Source organism: Carassius carassius, chromosome 50, assembly GCF_963082965.1.
Source record: "Carassius carassius chromosome 50, fCarCar2.1, whole genome shotgun sequence".
Lineage (NCBI taxonomy): Eukaryota > Metazoa > Chordata > Actinopteri > Cypriniformes > Cyprinidae > Carassius > Carassius carassius.
This window is the reverse complement of record NC_081804.1, coordinates 6,099,827-6,113,925: the sequence shown is the minus strand read 5'-3', so window position 1 is coordinate 6,113,925 and position 14,099 is coordinate 6,099,827. Positions and strand designations below refer to the sequence as shown.

The window sequence follows — 14,099 nt, the reverse complement described above, 5'->3', positions numbered from 1 at the left end:
GAGCACCCAAGGAACGAACTGGGTGAATCAGTACTTACTGCGAGCTGTAATCAGCGAAGAGCCGTTGCCTGTGGAGGAAGAGAAAGAGAGTGGGCACCTCGAGAACGAACTGTGTGAACCAGTACTTACCGTGAGCTGTATTCAGCGAAGAGGAGGAAGAAGGAGGGCGCTACGGATACCTAAGACTCAGGCCGGGGCCCGAGCCCCACGCCCCGGATCCCCGTGGCCCCCTTGCTCCCTGACCTCTTCCCGGCTATAGCCCATCTGGAGGGCCGAGTCAGAGCTTAGTTTTAGTTGCCCTTTCCCTATTCCCCAAGCTATTTTTAAATATTTAAATAAAGATTGTTTTATCACTTACTTGTTCTCGTGTTGTTTGGCCATTGGGTCGGGTTTGGGGACCTCCTCGAGGTGGAAGTTGAGAAGGGGTGTGGCTTAGTTAAAGCATAGCCAGCCCCTGGGTGTGACACTAGCATTGCAGCTAACATACGTTAGCATCTTATTTGACTGTTTCAAACTCTCCAAACATTATTCTGTCTCTCTCCTCTCTGTCTTTGTCTATTACGGATGATCATACCTTCATTACCTTCATCCCTGGCTGACTTTTCCTGGCAGGGATGTTATGCGCTAACACTTAAGTGAGCAGAGTTAGCCAGGCGAGCAGCTCAGTATGGCCATAGGGAGCAGCTCCTGCCCACGCATGGGGAGCGCTAGCAGCTGCCCAGTAGTACCCTGAACTGCATCTCACGGAACAAGAAGAGTGTTGTTTGACCGCAGCAGAACTGGCGTATTGCTTACACCTCCTGAAGGGCAGAGGCGGGAGGGAAAGAGCGAACCAAGGGGAGGGATATTTGCCACACATCACTGGAGCCTGTGAGACAGCTTCCTCCTCTGTGAGGAACTGGCTGCGAATGAGAATCACAGAAGCGTAGCTGATTAACATACACAGCCTTATCATTCCCTGCATTTAAGACATTACTGCAGGAAAAAAACTCCCAGACCTTTAATTATAGTACATCTCAAAGCCTTTATAGTTTGCTAATCGTGACGCTCATATTTTTGCACTCATTATTCCGAGTCATTTACAGTTTGCACATTTAAACGCGTGCATATACACATCCCGAGAGTTATTTTTTTGTTGTTTATTTGATAAACAGTGATTTTTCATTGTCAGAAATCTAAGCAGTCGTATTTTCCTAATTCTTCAATTGTCACTGTGCTCTGCGCTTAGAGACACGTCCTGTTGCCAAGGATATACTCTTGCCAAAGCATTGTGGGACGTGAGCCAATGAACATTTTACCATAATCTCATTTAGAGTTGTTTTTCTTTTGCTAATGCTCTACTATGATCTAGGTAAATTCATTTCTGATAAAAAATAAAAGTACAATACATATCTTACAAAGCAAAAAAATGCAATCTGGGGACATACAGTATACCACAGGCTGCTTTGTATTCCTAAGTACAGTCGATACCCTGACCCCCATGTGAGCAAACCAGTAATGAGCCTTGTAATTAATACACAGTGGCCACTTACGAGTTGAAAGCCGCAATAACCACGCGGCCGCCATTGAAACGTCACTCTTAGTTGTCATGGCACGGCTGTAATTAACACAACCCAGCAGACACAAAGAGGAAATAGATACAAAACCAGTCCAGTCCGGTGGTCAGGCCAGAGCAAAGATGAATAATGTCTTGTTGTTTTAATCGATTAATATCTCACTTAACATAGGGAAGGCCTGGAGGGAGACTTTATTTATGGCCTTTGATGATTTGGAGCTGTCAAAAACCTTTAAAGGATATATTTGTTTTCCTTTTCCCTGTCTTTCCTGATTTCTCAGATTTCCGCTCGACAAACCTTGTAAATCATAATTGTTATTTTTCATAGTAAATAGGGAAGATCTATTTACCAGCAGAAATTAGGATTAAAGGCCCCTTCACACCAAAAGCGATAACTATACAGATAGCTGCAGTGATCAAATCCAAAATCCTCTTTGTAAAAAAACTTTTGACTCTAATATGATAATATAAAAAGTATTATTATCTTTCGGAAGTGTATGCAAATGAGTGCATATTTAATTAGATCATATCTTATTTGCATATATAAATATTTCATGAAACCTGCAGTAGAGTAATTTTTTTTTGCAGTTCTTAATGTAAACAATTATTGAATCAAATCAATGTTATAATCAAATGTGTTTTATATATATATATATATATATATATAAAATGTATAAACACATTTTTGTTTTTTTTACCTAATTCACCTAGAGTGTCTTGACTTTAATGCTTATATATATATATATATATATATATATATATATATATATATATATATATATATATATATATATACTTTTTTTTTTTTACCTTATTCACCAAGGGTGTCTTGACTTTATTGCTTAAAGGAATTTTTAGTTCACCCAAAAATGAAAATTCTGTAATTACTTATTTCCCAACCCGTTAGACCTATGCTCATCTTTGGAACACAAATTTATATATTTTTTATGAAATATAATAGCTATGGATGACCCTTCATAGACAGCAATGTAACTACCACAGTCAAGGCACTGAGAGGTACCAAAACCATTAACAAAATAGTCCATGTGACATCAGTGGTTCAACCATAATTTTATGAAGCTATGATAATACCTTTTGTGGACAAAGAAATAAAAACTTTGTTCAACAGTCCTTCTCCCATGAGTCACCATCAACCACCATTATTGAGTAACACAATGCATGCATTTGCTTTCCTCTGCTCGTAAACAAGGTGTGTCCTGTTTCTCTCGATAATGACGTTAGATGGTATCTCGGGAAAGAAGAATTGTTGAATAAAATCGTTATATCTGTTTTCATTGCGCACAAAAACTGTATTCACATAGCTTTGTAACCTACTGATGAACTACTGATGTCACATGGACCATTTTAATGATGTTAATACTACGTTTCCGTGCCTAGATGTGGTAGTTAACTTGCTGTCTATGGAGGGTCAGAGAGCTCTCGGATTTCGTCAAAAATACTTTAATATGTGTTCTGAAGATGAATGAAGGTCTTAAGGGTTTGGAACAACATGAGGGTAAGTAATTAATGACACAATTTTCATTTCAACTATCCCTTTAAGCTCTTTAAAGTCAGATGAATTTTGATTGGTTGTCTTTTGAAAAAAAAAAAAAACATTCTGAAAATTCAAATATTATAAAATTTCTCTGTTTTACCGTTTTTAGTTCTCTCATAGAATTAGAACCATTTTTAAAACTTTCTAATTATTGTTATAGTAACCATCCTTAGTGTAACAGAGACTTAAGAAGTTACTAAATGCTTTGAAAATTAAGGAAATCAAAGAATGTGTATTTTATTTTTTTTCTCCATAAATTTTTTTTTTTTTTTTTATTGAGTGAGGCTTGTCTTTAGTAATACTGAGTTCTGTGAATTTGTGAAGGTCACTAAGTAATCATGATTTGGTGACCCAACAGGTGGGAGGACACACAATGCTGCCCATTCGCTGGATGCCACCAGAAAGCATCATGTACAGGAAGTTCACGACTGAGAGTGACGTGTGGAGCTTCGGTGTCATCCTCTGGGAGATCTTCACCTATGGCAAGCAGCCATGGTTTCAGCTGGCAAATAATGAGGTACATTCAACTTTACAGTTTCCATGAAGAAAAATCCATCAAGAAATCTTTTTTTTTAAGCTGTTTGCTAGCTCTCTGGCTAGCTTTGGTCAAGCGTTATTAGTAAACCACAACTACTGTATGACTGCTGTATAGGTGAAAGCAAGGTGTAAAGACCCATGTGAGATAACAAAAATAAGTGTAATGGAGATAGAATGTCTGTACTTGACAAAAACTGGATCCGGATTGTGACTCCCACAATCCTGACAACTATGTAGCAATATGAGACATATTCAGTGCTTATTTTAGTGTAGCTCTGGTGATTGTATGTATGCAGGGTCAAAATAAATGAAGTCTTTAGGCAGGATGACAAACAAAGCTAAATTAAACAATCACTGGCTGTTATAGTGAGTCATTTGACAGGTATTGACCGTAACCCAAGCTCATCTCGAACATGACTTCCTTCTATAAACAGGATACACATTGAAATGTCATGTTGTTGGCATATTCATTGCACACACATTCCCTTTTGTGAAACGTTAATGAGGAACATCGCTGCTTAATTCTCGGCTATTGTTTACCATGTAACATTTCACAACTAATGTTTGGATGATCTCCAAACAGTCATGTACACATAGAGATGTTGCTCCCAAACTCTTGTGTCTCGTGTCTGAACAGCAAAGATTATGATTTACCTTTTCACATAAACATCATAATTACCACTATTGAACTAAGTGTTGTTATGGTCCGACAAGGGCCTTATAACATTGTGTTTGCTGTTGTTACTGGACTGGGCTTTCTGCCATTTATTTATGCCTTCAAAACAAAATATTGCAACCAAATATTCCCATGTGCAGAAGATGCTGAAAAATTATATTGTGAGCGACAGTAGATTGTTATAATAAGACAAGTTTATCTGTGAATCTTGTGAAAACTTATTTCACTCCTGAATAAAAAAAATAAATAATAAAAAAAATTAATAATAATGATAAATAAATAATAATAATAAATTTCTTTATGCAAAATATATTTTGTGTGTATATATATATATATATATATATATATATATATATATATATATATATATATATATATACAGTGTTGGGGAGTAACTAGTTACATGTAACGGCGTTACGTAATTTAATTACAAAATTATTGTAACTGTAATTAGTTACAGTTACTACGAAAAAATGAGTAATTAAATTACAGTTACTTATGAAATTTTTAACGATTACAAAGGGGATTACATTTGAATATTTACACACATCCACATACAGATTTAACAGATTTCTTTCCCAAATTGCACTGACTATTCTGAGACATACCGCCCTAATAATTTCCGGGATGCGGAAATACAGTCTGGTTCGTAGAATCCAGTCATAAAAACCAAATGCCTAACGCGGACGGAATATGCCACATTTTGGATGACTAAATCAAAAGTAGGTCAGTACACTTGAATCAAAACATGACATGGACTAGTGTCTGTGAATATTAAGCCCCAAAAATGCAATATATATGACTTGCACATTCTGCGTGTCTGTGGAAATCAGGCGCAGACTGGACACCGGGAGAACCGGGACAATTCCCGGTGGCCTGGCAGCCGATTTTGCCCCACTATTTAATATCATTATTGTATACTAAAGCGATCATTTGCGAATTGGCCATTTGATAATTAAATCTCTAATAAGTCATGAATTGTTAGTCATGACTCGCGCGCTCTCCGCGCCTCCGCCAAACGGTTTGGATCAGACTCCGAGTAATCAATGCGAGAGAGAGAGGGAGGGAAAGAGAGAGAGAGAGAGAAAGAGAGAGAAAAAAGTGGACTGTGGAAGCGCACAGCTGGAGCAGAGAAGCAGAACTATACTGTTCAGGGTTTCAGGTCAGTTTCATCTGTAAAGATGCTTTTTTGTCTTTGTTTTTTTATTTAATTAATCAAGCAGCAGCACTTTGCTCATCAGTCATCACTCAAAAAACTATATAAAGGACATCATTATTATCTGTTGTAATGTTACAGTAGGAATTTAGCTGAAAAAAAAATTCAGATTTTTTTTTATAGGTTTAGGGGGAGCTATGACAGACAACACCACAACCAAATGGTTACTATTGTTTAACTGTGGTAACCAAAAATGTAAAATTATTTTACAAATGTATTTATTTAAAAATAAATACAAATCCATTTTCAAAAAAAACAAAAACAAAACAAGGTTATTTTACTTTTATATAGGCTAATAAAAGCATGGTAATTTTTTGTTAGGGAAAAACATGACTCGTGTACAGTATTAGGATTTTTCTATAAAGATATTGTAGTATTGTAGAGTATTGTATTGTAAAGTATAGTTTTGTTCAATCTTGAGTATTAAAGTCATGAGAGAGATGGATAACAGGGCAAAATAAAAAGACTGAAGAGAAAAATAGAAGTGAAGGTGCAGTTCAGGAGAGAACTTTAAATTATTTTGCATGTCCCCAAATTAAAGATTTAAACCTTTTTTTTATGTCAGGTCCATACAAAAAAATAGTTTTGTCCATGAATTTGTTTGTATGAGTTTGAATTTTCCAGTCTGAATTTTTTTCCCAGTCCTCCCCTCCTGTAAATTAATGGCAAAGACATGGTTTCATTTACTACACATTGGCCTACTGAAGCTCGCAGTGTTTTCAACCTCTGCTGCCTCAATATAGGAGTACACGAGCACATAAACATAATTTCTAGAACTGCTCTGTGTAGGGCTGGGCGATATACAAAAAAAAATGTTATCTCGATATTGTCAAAATTTTTACGATATTCGATATATATCTCGATATGTTTGCATTTGCATTTAAATAATAAAAAATAAAACATGATTTTCTTTTGCCCATTAAAAAAAAAAACTATTTAGATTAAACAGCTAATTTAAGCAGTTAAAAAATCTAGACCAAGAGATCACTTACTGCTTTTTATTAAATGAATACATGTAGGCCTATATGTAACTGAAGCAGTGCAAATTAAGTAACAGTTACAGAAAGTGCATTCTTCTTTTTAGTGCATGCAATTCACAATTTAAACTATGCAACTGGGATAAGTATTTTATTTAATATTTTTTAACAAGTTTTTAAGCTAAGAACACAAGTCTGTCAACTGTCTGTGGTTTTAAGAGAAGCTCTGTGGCATGAAACTATGGTCCTACTGACATAGTTTAGATGGGGAGCTAGTTGCTGAAGCACATAGCTATTTCTTATATATAAATATATATAAATGAATACCAAAGACTTTTGCATTCTCTCTGTCTATATTATGGAAACTGGTAAACATATCAGTGAAATTCCCCAATAGTAATTCCAAATGGCCATAGCCTATGTTTCTCTATTCAAACATCAGCGGTCGAGTAAGTGCATTTATTTTGCGATCACAAACGCAAACAATACAGTTGAGATCTCATGGCAGAACACAGACCGGCTGAACGACGCTTTCATTAGATCGCTCAATTCCAGCTTGTTAGTGTTTTCAGATTATCGTCGGCGGCTCTTCCGCAATGAGGAGTGAGCACGTGCGCATGGTTGCCAGATTGCTTAAAATAAGCAAACACCGGGAAGAAAATGTATCCTTGTAACAGTGGAGCTCTGATTGGGAGATTTAAACTCTTGTTATCTCTCGTAAGCTCTCGTAGTAGAGGGGCGTAGAGCAGTCAGCAGTTACAGGTTCCTTTTTTGGACATTCGGCGCTTTCTTTTGGGAAAGTATGCTTGAATTTGAAATATTCGATATTCCCGATATATTCAAATTGTACATCGTCGTCAAAATTATTCCGATGTTATCGCTAATATTCGATATATCGCCCAGCCCTAGCTCTGTGTCACTTCATGTGCATTTTACTTATTTTGAGAAAACTATCATCATATACAAAGAGACAGCAGTTTCAAAAAAACACCAATGTTTCAGGAGTTTATTACACAGAATACGTCACATGCTTATTAGATAAATGTATTTAAGTTGATGTATATGCTTTCATTTATTATTCTTTAATTTTCACAAATTTAGAAAAGTAATCAAAAAGTACTCAAAAGTAATTAGTTACATTACTTTAATAAAGTAATTGAAAAAGTTACACTACTATTACATTTTAAACAGGGTAACTTGTAATCTGTAACCTATTACATTTCCAAAGTAACCTTCCCAACACTGTATATATATATATATATACACACACACATTACAATGATATATACAATGTATACACGCATTACAATAAAATTAAACAATAAGTACATGTGTGTGTGTGTATATATATATATATATATATATATATATATATATATATACAATGAAAGATGGCAATTACAGCAATAACTGTGTAAATTGGACAAATAAAAACGCTCATAAGAGTTCTAAATAATAAATAGTCCTATTCTATGATAGTTATATAAGTTACTAGTAAAAAGTTGAAATTTTTCATTTTATTTTATTCACATTTATAAACAAGAATCAAAAAAGAACAGACACCAGAAATATAAAGTAGAGAGTCTGTGTGAGAAAGTGTGTTCTGTATTTCTCTGCTGACCAAACACAGCTGGATCTGCCGAAAATACTTCATTCCCCACTTTGGTTTCCCAAGCTGTGAAAAGTGAAAAAAGCCACAGCACCTCTCTTGAAGATTCAAGTTGCAGCTGGTTTGAGCACTGCTTCACACAGAGATCATCAATATCAACTCAGCAAACCATAATCTATAGGTGCTGTGCAATTTATGCAAGAAAGATGTGTGTTTTTGTATTATGCACTGAAAGGGCCTGAATACCAATCACATGCACTGCTTCATATTCTGTTGCCAGAGGGACAGTGGCTACTGTATTGCGTCAGACCATATGGTGTCATTTCTGCCAGTGGAAGAAACTAAATCAAACTTTTAGTCAATAGAACACAGACAGCCACTAGCTGCAGTCAGCGAGGGGAACCCGAGAGACCATGAACAATCATCTGTCTCTTCTAAAAGTCGATACTAAGCCATCCACAGAGGCAAATGTCTGATTTGATGCTCAAGAGACATTTCTTGTTATTATTGTTAATGTAAAAATAATTAGCTTAATACTGCTGCTTATTGTTTTGTTGTTGTTTTTGTGGAAATGGTCTGGATATTTTAAGGATTCTTTCCTGGATAGAGATTTCAAACAAGCAGCAATAGAAATGTCTATTTGAAATAGATTTGTTGTAACATTATACATGTAACTTTTGATCAAATAAATGTACACATGTTGAATTAAAGTGTTAATTTCTTTACAAATAAATAAATTAATAAATAAACCTAAGCAAATAAAATCTTACTGACCACACACATTTAAACTGTACATTGTAAAAATAGTACCCAATAAAATTAATAGTAGTAAACAAAACTAAATTTAAAAAATGAAGATTACCATTTTTTTCTTTTTTCAGTCTTTCTACTTAATTCAGTGTTACCATTTCTTTTGTACTTGTGAATTTAACTAGCAATTTTTTTTAATATCTGAAAAGTGTTAGTCATTCCTATACTAAAGTATCTTCAATGTAGTGTATTTACATGTTTAAATAGTTTGAAATCAGTAAAATGGTTAGTTTGGTTCAAATCTTAGAATAATTTAAAGAAAAAAATTGTCACAGCTTTAATCAAAGCTAAAGTTCAGCTAAATACTTTATTGTCCCTCTTACATGTAGCCTATATTACTGTATACGAACATTAATAAATAATTTTTTATCAAAGCATATAAATACTTATAGGCCAGACTTTAAATTCAATGCAAAAGTTTATAAAGTATGTAAGAGGAGACCTTGGCCTGGAAAAGACCCCTGAAATAGAATATTTATCCAGTAATTCCATTCTCCTTCCTCCCCGTCTTTACAGGTAATCGAATGCATCACACAAGGACGCGTGCTGGAGAGGCCACGGCTTTGTCCCAAGGAAGTATACGACATTATGCTGGGATGCTGGCAGAGGGAACCACAGCAGAGGTTGAACATCAAAGACATCCAGAAAATTCTTTATACCTTGGGCAAAGCCTCACCTGTCTACCTGGATATCCTTGGCTAGTGTTTATTGGGAATATGTGTGGATGTCTGTCTATGTCTATCCATCAGAGGAACAAATGATCTGGGATTTACCCTGAACAACATGTACCTTACTGTGCCACTGTCAGACACCTGCAACATGGGGATGGACTTAAGTGCCTGCTACTCCTTACGATACACTGGATAACAGTCTTTAAAAAGCACTTTTACATTTTGTTTACCTGCATATAAAATGTACAGTTCTGCAAGAAGAGGAGTCTCCTTTCTCTATTTCTTCTTTTCTTTTAGTTTTGGTAAGAACAGCCTACTTTCAAACTCTAACAAAGGAATAATGGAAAATTCCCCCTAAAGTATGGAGAAAATACGTTTTTTTTTTTCTTTTCTTTTTTTCTGACTGCTTGACAACTCTCCCAGTGGTTACATGTTTTTCATTTTATAAATATATATATTTTTATTTATTTTTATTTCTGTGAGTGTGGATCTATGCCATGTTTCTTGCTAAGGGTATATAGCCTTTCGGATATGACTGCTGACCTTAGCCATGTCAGATGATTGGCAAGGACTTAAAAAGAAAAGAAAAAAAAGCCTTACTGCGCTCTGATTGGCGGATCTTCTCTTTGACTCTACTGGAAGTATCCAACAGGGCTTTTAAATATTCTGAGGAACTTTTTAGTGAACGGATTAACTTGAAGGATCCACCAATCATTACAAAGGAGTTTATTTAGAATAAAACAAAAACAAAACAAGGAATGTATATAATGTAAATGTATGTGTCACAAGTGACAATATGTTAACTTATTTCATTTCCTTATTAGATGATTTTAGTTCCTTGGTGTGCTGTTATGGTGAGTGAATTCTATAAATATTTTGATAATATTTTAATGTTTTTTTTTTTGTCTTGTTTTTCCACATGTCCACAGAATGCAAGTTGATATTTGTAAATGAACTTTTTTTTTCTTTTCTTTTTTTCCTTACTTACCCCTTTGTTTGGTTTGGATGCAACCAAAAGGGAAAATCATGAGACATAACCTCGCTCCTTGTATTCCAGAGACCATTTGCTTCTGAAATGAATGTAATAGAAAAGGTAGATTTATTTCCCAAGCGAGATCTTATCCAGAAAATACTCATATTCGATTTATTAACCCTCATTGCATATATGAATTGTGATTTTGCTTCTTTGCAAACATATTATATCATCCTTTGCCATCCTTTGTCTGAGTAATAAAAGTGAGATGGTTAGGCTGTCTGGAAGAACTAGCATGTGCAAACTTAAAAAATGTAAATTATTATTAATAATAATAATAAAATATATATTTATGTGCTAAATTCCATAAGAAACACCGTCCTTTCCGAGTTCGGCAACTCTTTCTTCGCTACTTTCCTCTAGTAAAATTGTAGCCACTATTAGAATTATCAAAACATAATAGAAGAGAGTCCATAACAATGTTTTGGATTCTGTCAGGTAATAAATATTATTTTCTCCCCATTGTTTTACAATAGAAGACCGTAAACACAATATCTGCGATAACGTAATTGTGTATTCAAAATGGAACTTTCCTAAGACTAAAGGGCTTCTTTGGAACATTCTTCATTTATTCTGAAGTGACATTTGGATTTTATTGTAAGGTATTCTCTCGTTCACACTCTCTTGCACAGTTTTGCTGGCTCAGTGTTTGCCTGATGATAAATCTGTAATCATTGCATGGCTGATTTACTCCACAAGTAAACTTTAGTTCAGCTTTTGTCAGAAAATGTGTGCAAACTATTCTTGAGCATAAAATCTGTGACATTTCAAACATCCATCCAGAATTTTATATATATAATATATTAACAGCGTCACATATGTATTTAATGTGTATCCGAGTGCTCACTTTGAAACTCACAACTTTATCCCAACCAAACCAAAGTGAAAACTGTCAAAAAAGTTCCTGTTTTTCCCAGGTCTCTATCAGGAACCATGTCTTAAATTGCTATTTGAGGCAACCTGCCCATCACAATTTGACAGAACACATTTGCGCTTAACCATATTCTCACCCTTCACATCAGGAAAAGTTCCTGGCACTGAGGAAGTGACTTGAACATTTGTTGATCATGTGGTGTTGTTTCTTTCTGCTTCCCACATTGGCCAGATAATTCTCTCCACATCTACGACAAGGGGGAAATTGCAAAAGTCTTTCAATAACACCACCAGCGATGTGCTTACGTGTGATAAGATGCTTCTCATTTTAATATTTTCGTCTATGGGGCCCTGTTGCAGATATTCACTGACTTTATCATTTTGCCCAAGCTTTCTTGCAAAAAAATAACAGAGGAGATTGAGTCTGGTATGCGTACCCAAAATCTTGCTCGAAAGGTTTGTGGTTTATTAAGTAAATAGGTTCACCTGTATCCCGGACGAGCCCCCAATTCGAGACTTGGTTTTAAGCACAATCCTCTTTACTGAATGTAATTTCTACAGATTGCAAATAGATGTAGCATTTCAGATTTTACATGTCAACTGTAGTACACATTGAGTATTCACGCTGAATTAGGTTCTAATTGGAAGGAAACTTTTGGCAATGACGGCAATTCCCAGCTTTCCTGTAGCGAGACAAGACTTGGAGAATGATTTTGGAGGATGATTTCAGAATATTAATATGCTGACGTGAACAGGTTATTATTTATTTGGTCTTTGCTCAACCCCTTTTTCAATGTGGGCAATTTTCTTAACAAAAAATCTAACTTGCTGACTCAGATTTCTCCTAAAAAATACTGGTTTATTAAAAAAAACAAAACATTATTATTGTCATTAGTTGCAGTTTTTAGCCATTTTATATTCATTTAATCATTAGAAAATTTTCTGGGCATTTGTTTTATGACTGGCCAACATTGTCCATCTTGTGAAACAAGCTTTATATCCTAATATATTGCTTCTCACCATATTTATGTTTGTAACAAATAAATCTGTGTTTAGTTCCTACCTGTTTCCCGAAGAGGACTAAAGGTTGTCTCACTGTTGTGAATCAGTTGAGGCAGCAATTACTGAAGATTACTTGAGTCATTGGGTACATACCTGTAACTAACAAGGTTGAAAGAGTCAAACATTTCTCTGCGGTTTACTCAGTGAGTCCGATCGTTGCTTAATGGCCTGTGAAAGGTGGATTATACTAGCATGGCAAAGAGAGGTGGGGTAGTGTTTGCTGCAGGGTGGCTGTATCTTTATCACCTGAAGCTGTTGGAGAACAGGCACAAACCAAATTAGTAGTTTCTGTAATGAAAGGATACGAGCATATGTGCCACAGTTGGTTTGGAGAAGTGGATCAGACAAGAGAGAGTGTGACAGTAGGGTGACAGTATGGCAGCTCCAGGGGTTGCCGTGACTCTAATGACTTCACCTTGCAAAAATGGTGGAAATTACCAGTGAAATGAGTTTTTGGCCTGGGCTTTTAGATATCCCTTAAATATGATGGCCAGTCTTTCGGTAATCCCCCTGAGGCAGAGTAGTGAGGTGTGTGTGGTTGTGTCAGTGTGTGCGAGAATGCGAGGGGTAGGAGAGATGAATCAGTGAAGGTCAGACGCTAAAAGAGTGGATAGAAGTGCCACAGCGCTGTCTGTTGGCAGGCTAACAGAGTTAAGCATTCAGAGCTGTGAGGCAAGCAGAATCTCCCTCTCTCGCTTACCGCCACCATGGCAGCGAACAGGCGCAGGGCGATTGATGAGAGGTTTAAGACCTTAATCATGAGGAGAAGAAGCGAGGCAGGAAGCTGGAACATTACGTCTGGAATGAGCTCTCTTTCAGCACTTCATAACCCTGCAGAAGGGCTGCAGAAACCTCGGCACTGTCACGCTTCACTGCTGATCTCAGATCAGCTTCCTCCTCATCCATTTATCCTACCTACTGTGGGCTTGATTTACCAAAGCATTTAATGCATGCAAGACTGCCTTACTGGGGCACAGTGAAGAAGAACAACTATAATTGGCAAATCACCCACTAAAATGTTGTTAAAATCAGACGCAGTCAAAACATCATGTGTTAACTTTTTTACCCAAATTACTGTCTTTGATACTGCTGTTTTGAGCATTCGGAGGCAATGCTAATCCAAGCGTAGCTTTTTCAGAAACCAGTAACAACCCCATCAAATTAGCCAACCAGCTTTTAGAACTGATTTAGCACCCCGACACATAATGTGGCCACCTGGAGCAATAATCTCCATGAGATGTAGTCACACTGAATATCTTACTGATTTAATCTGTTATCTCAATTTGTTGTTGCTGCAGATCTTCAGCTGTCAATGTGGCTTGCATAAAACATGCTAGCTGTTTTTTGCCTGCAGAATAAAACTAATTTTCATTGCCTTCAAAACATTTAATTAAAGATCCTTATCTGATTTTAAACCCCACTCCTAAATTTCAAATGAGACTACCAGAACAAGTCCTTATCTACCTCCATTGCATTGCTGCTTAAGTACTCTTAATGTACTCTGGAAAGAAGCGGTTCCAAACTT

The 14,099-nt window shown here is 36.0% G+C and overlaps 1 protein-coding gene across 3 annotated transcripts in view; it reads left to right on the top strand.

The window, feature by feature from the left end:
* LOC132133462 (NT-3 growth factor receptor-like) overlaps nt 1–10,511 on the top strand; it is a 246,746-nt gene extending 236,235 nt beyond the window's left edge. For all 3 annotated transcript variants that reach the window (XM_059546308.1, XM_059546307.1, XM_059546306.1), the window contains exons 16-17: nt 3,469–3,627; nt 9,452–10,511. In XM_059546308.1, coding sequence (XP_059402291.1) covers nt 3,469–3,627; nt 9,452–9,637 — 345 coding nt within the window. In that variant the 3' untranslated portion in view covers nt 9,638–10,511. The remainder of the gene's footprint in view (nt 1–3,468; nt 3,628–9,451) is intronic.
* The last annotated feature ends 3,588 nt before the right edge of the window (nt 10,512–14,099 follow it).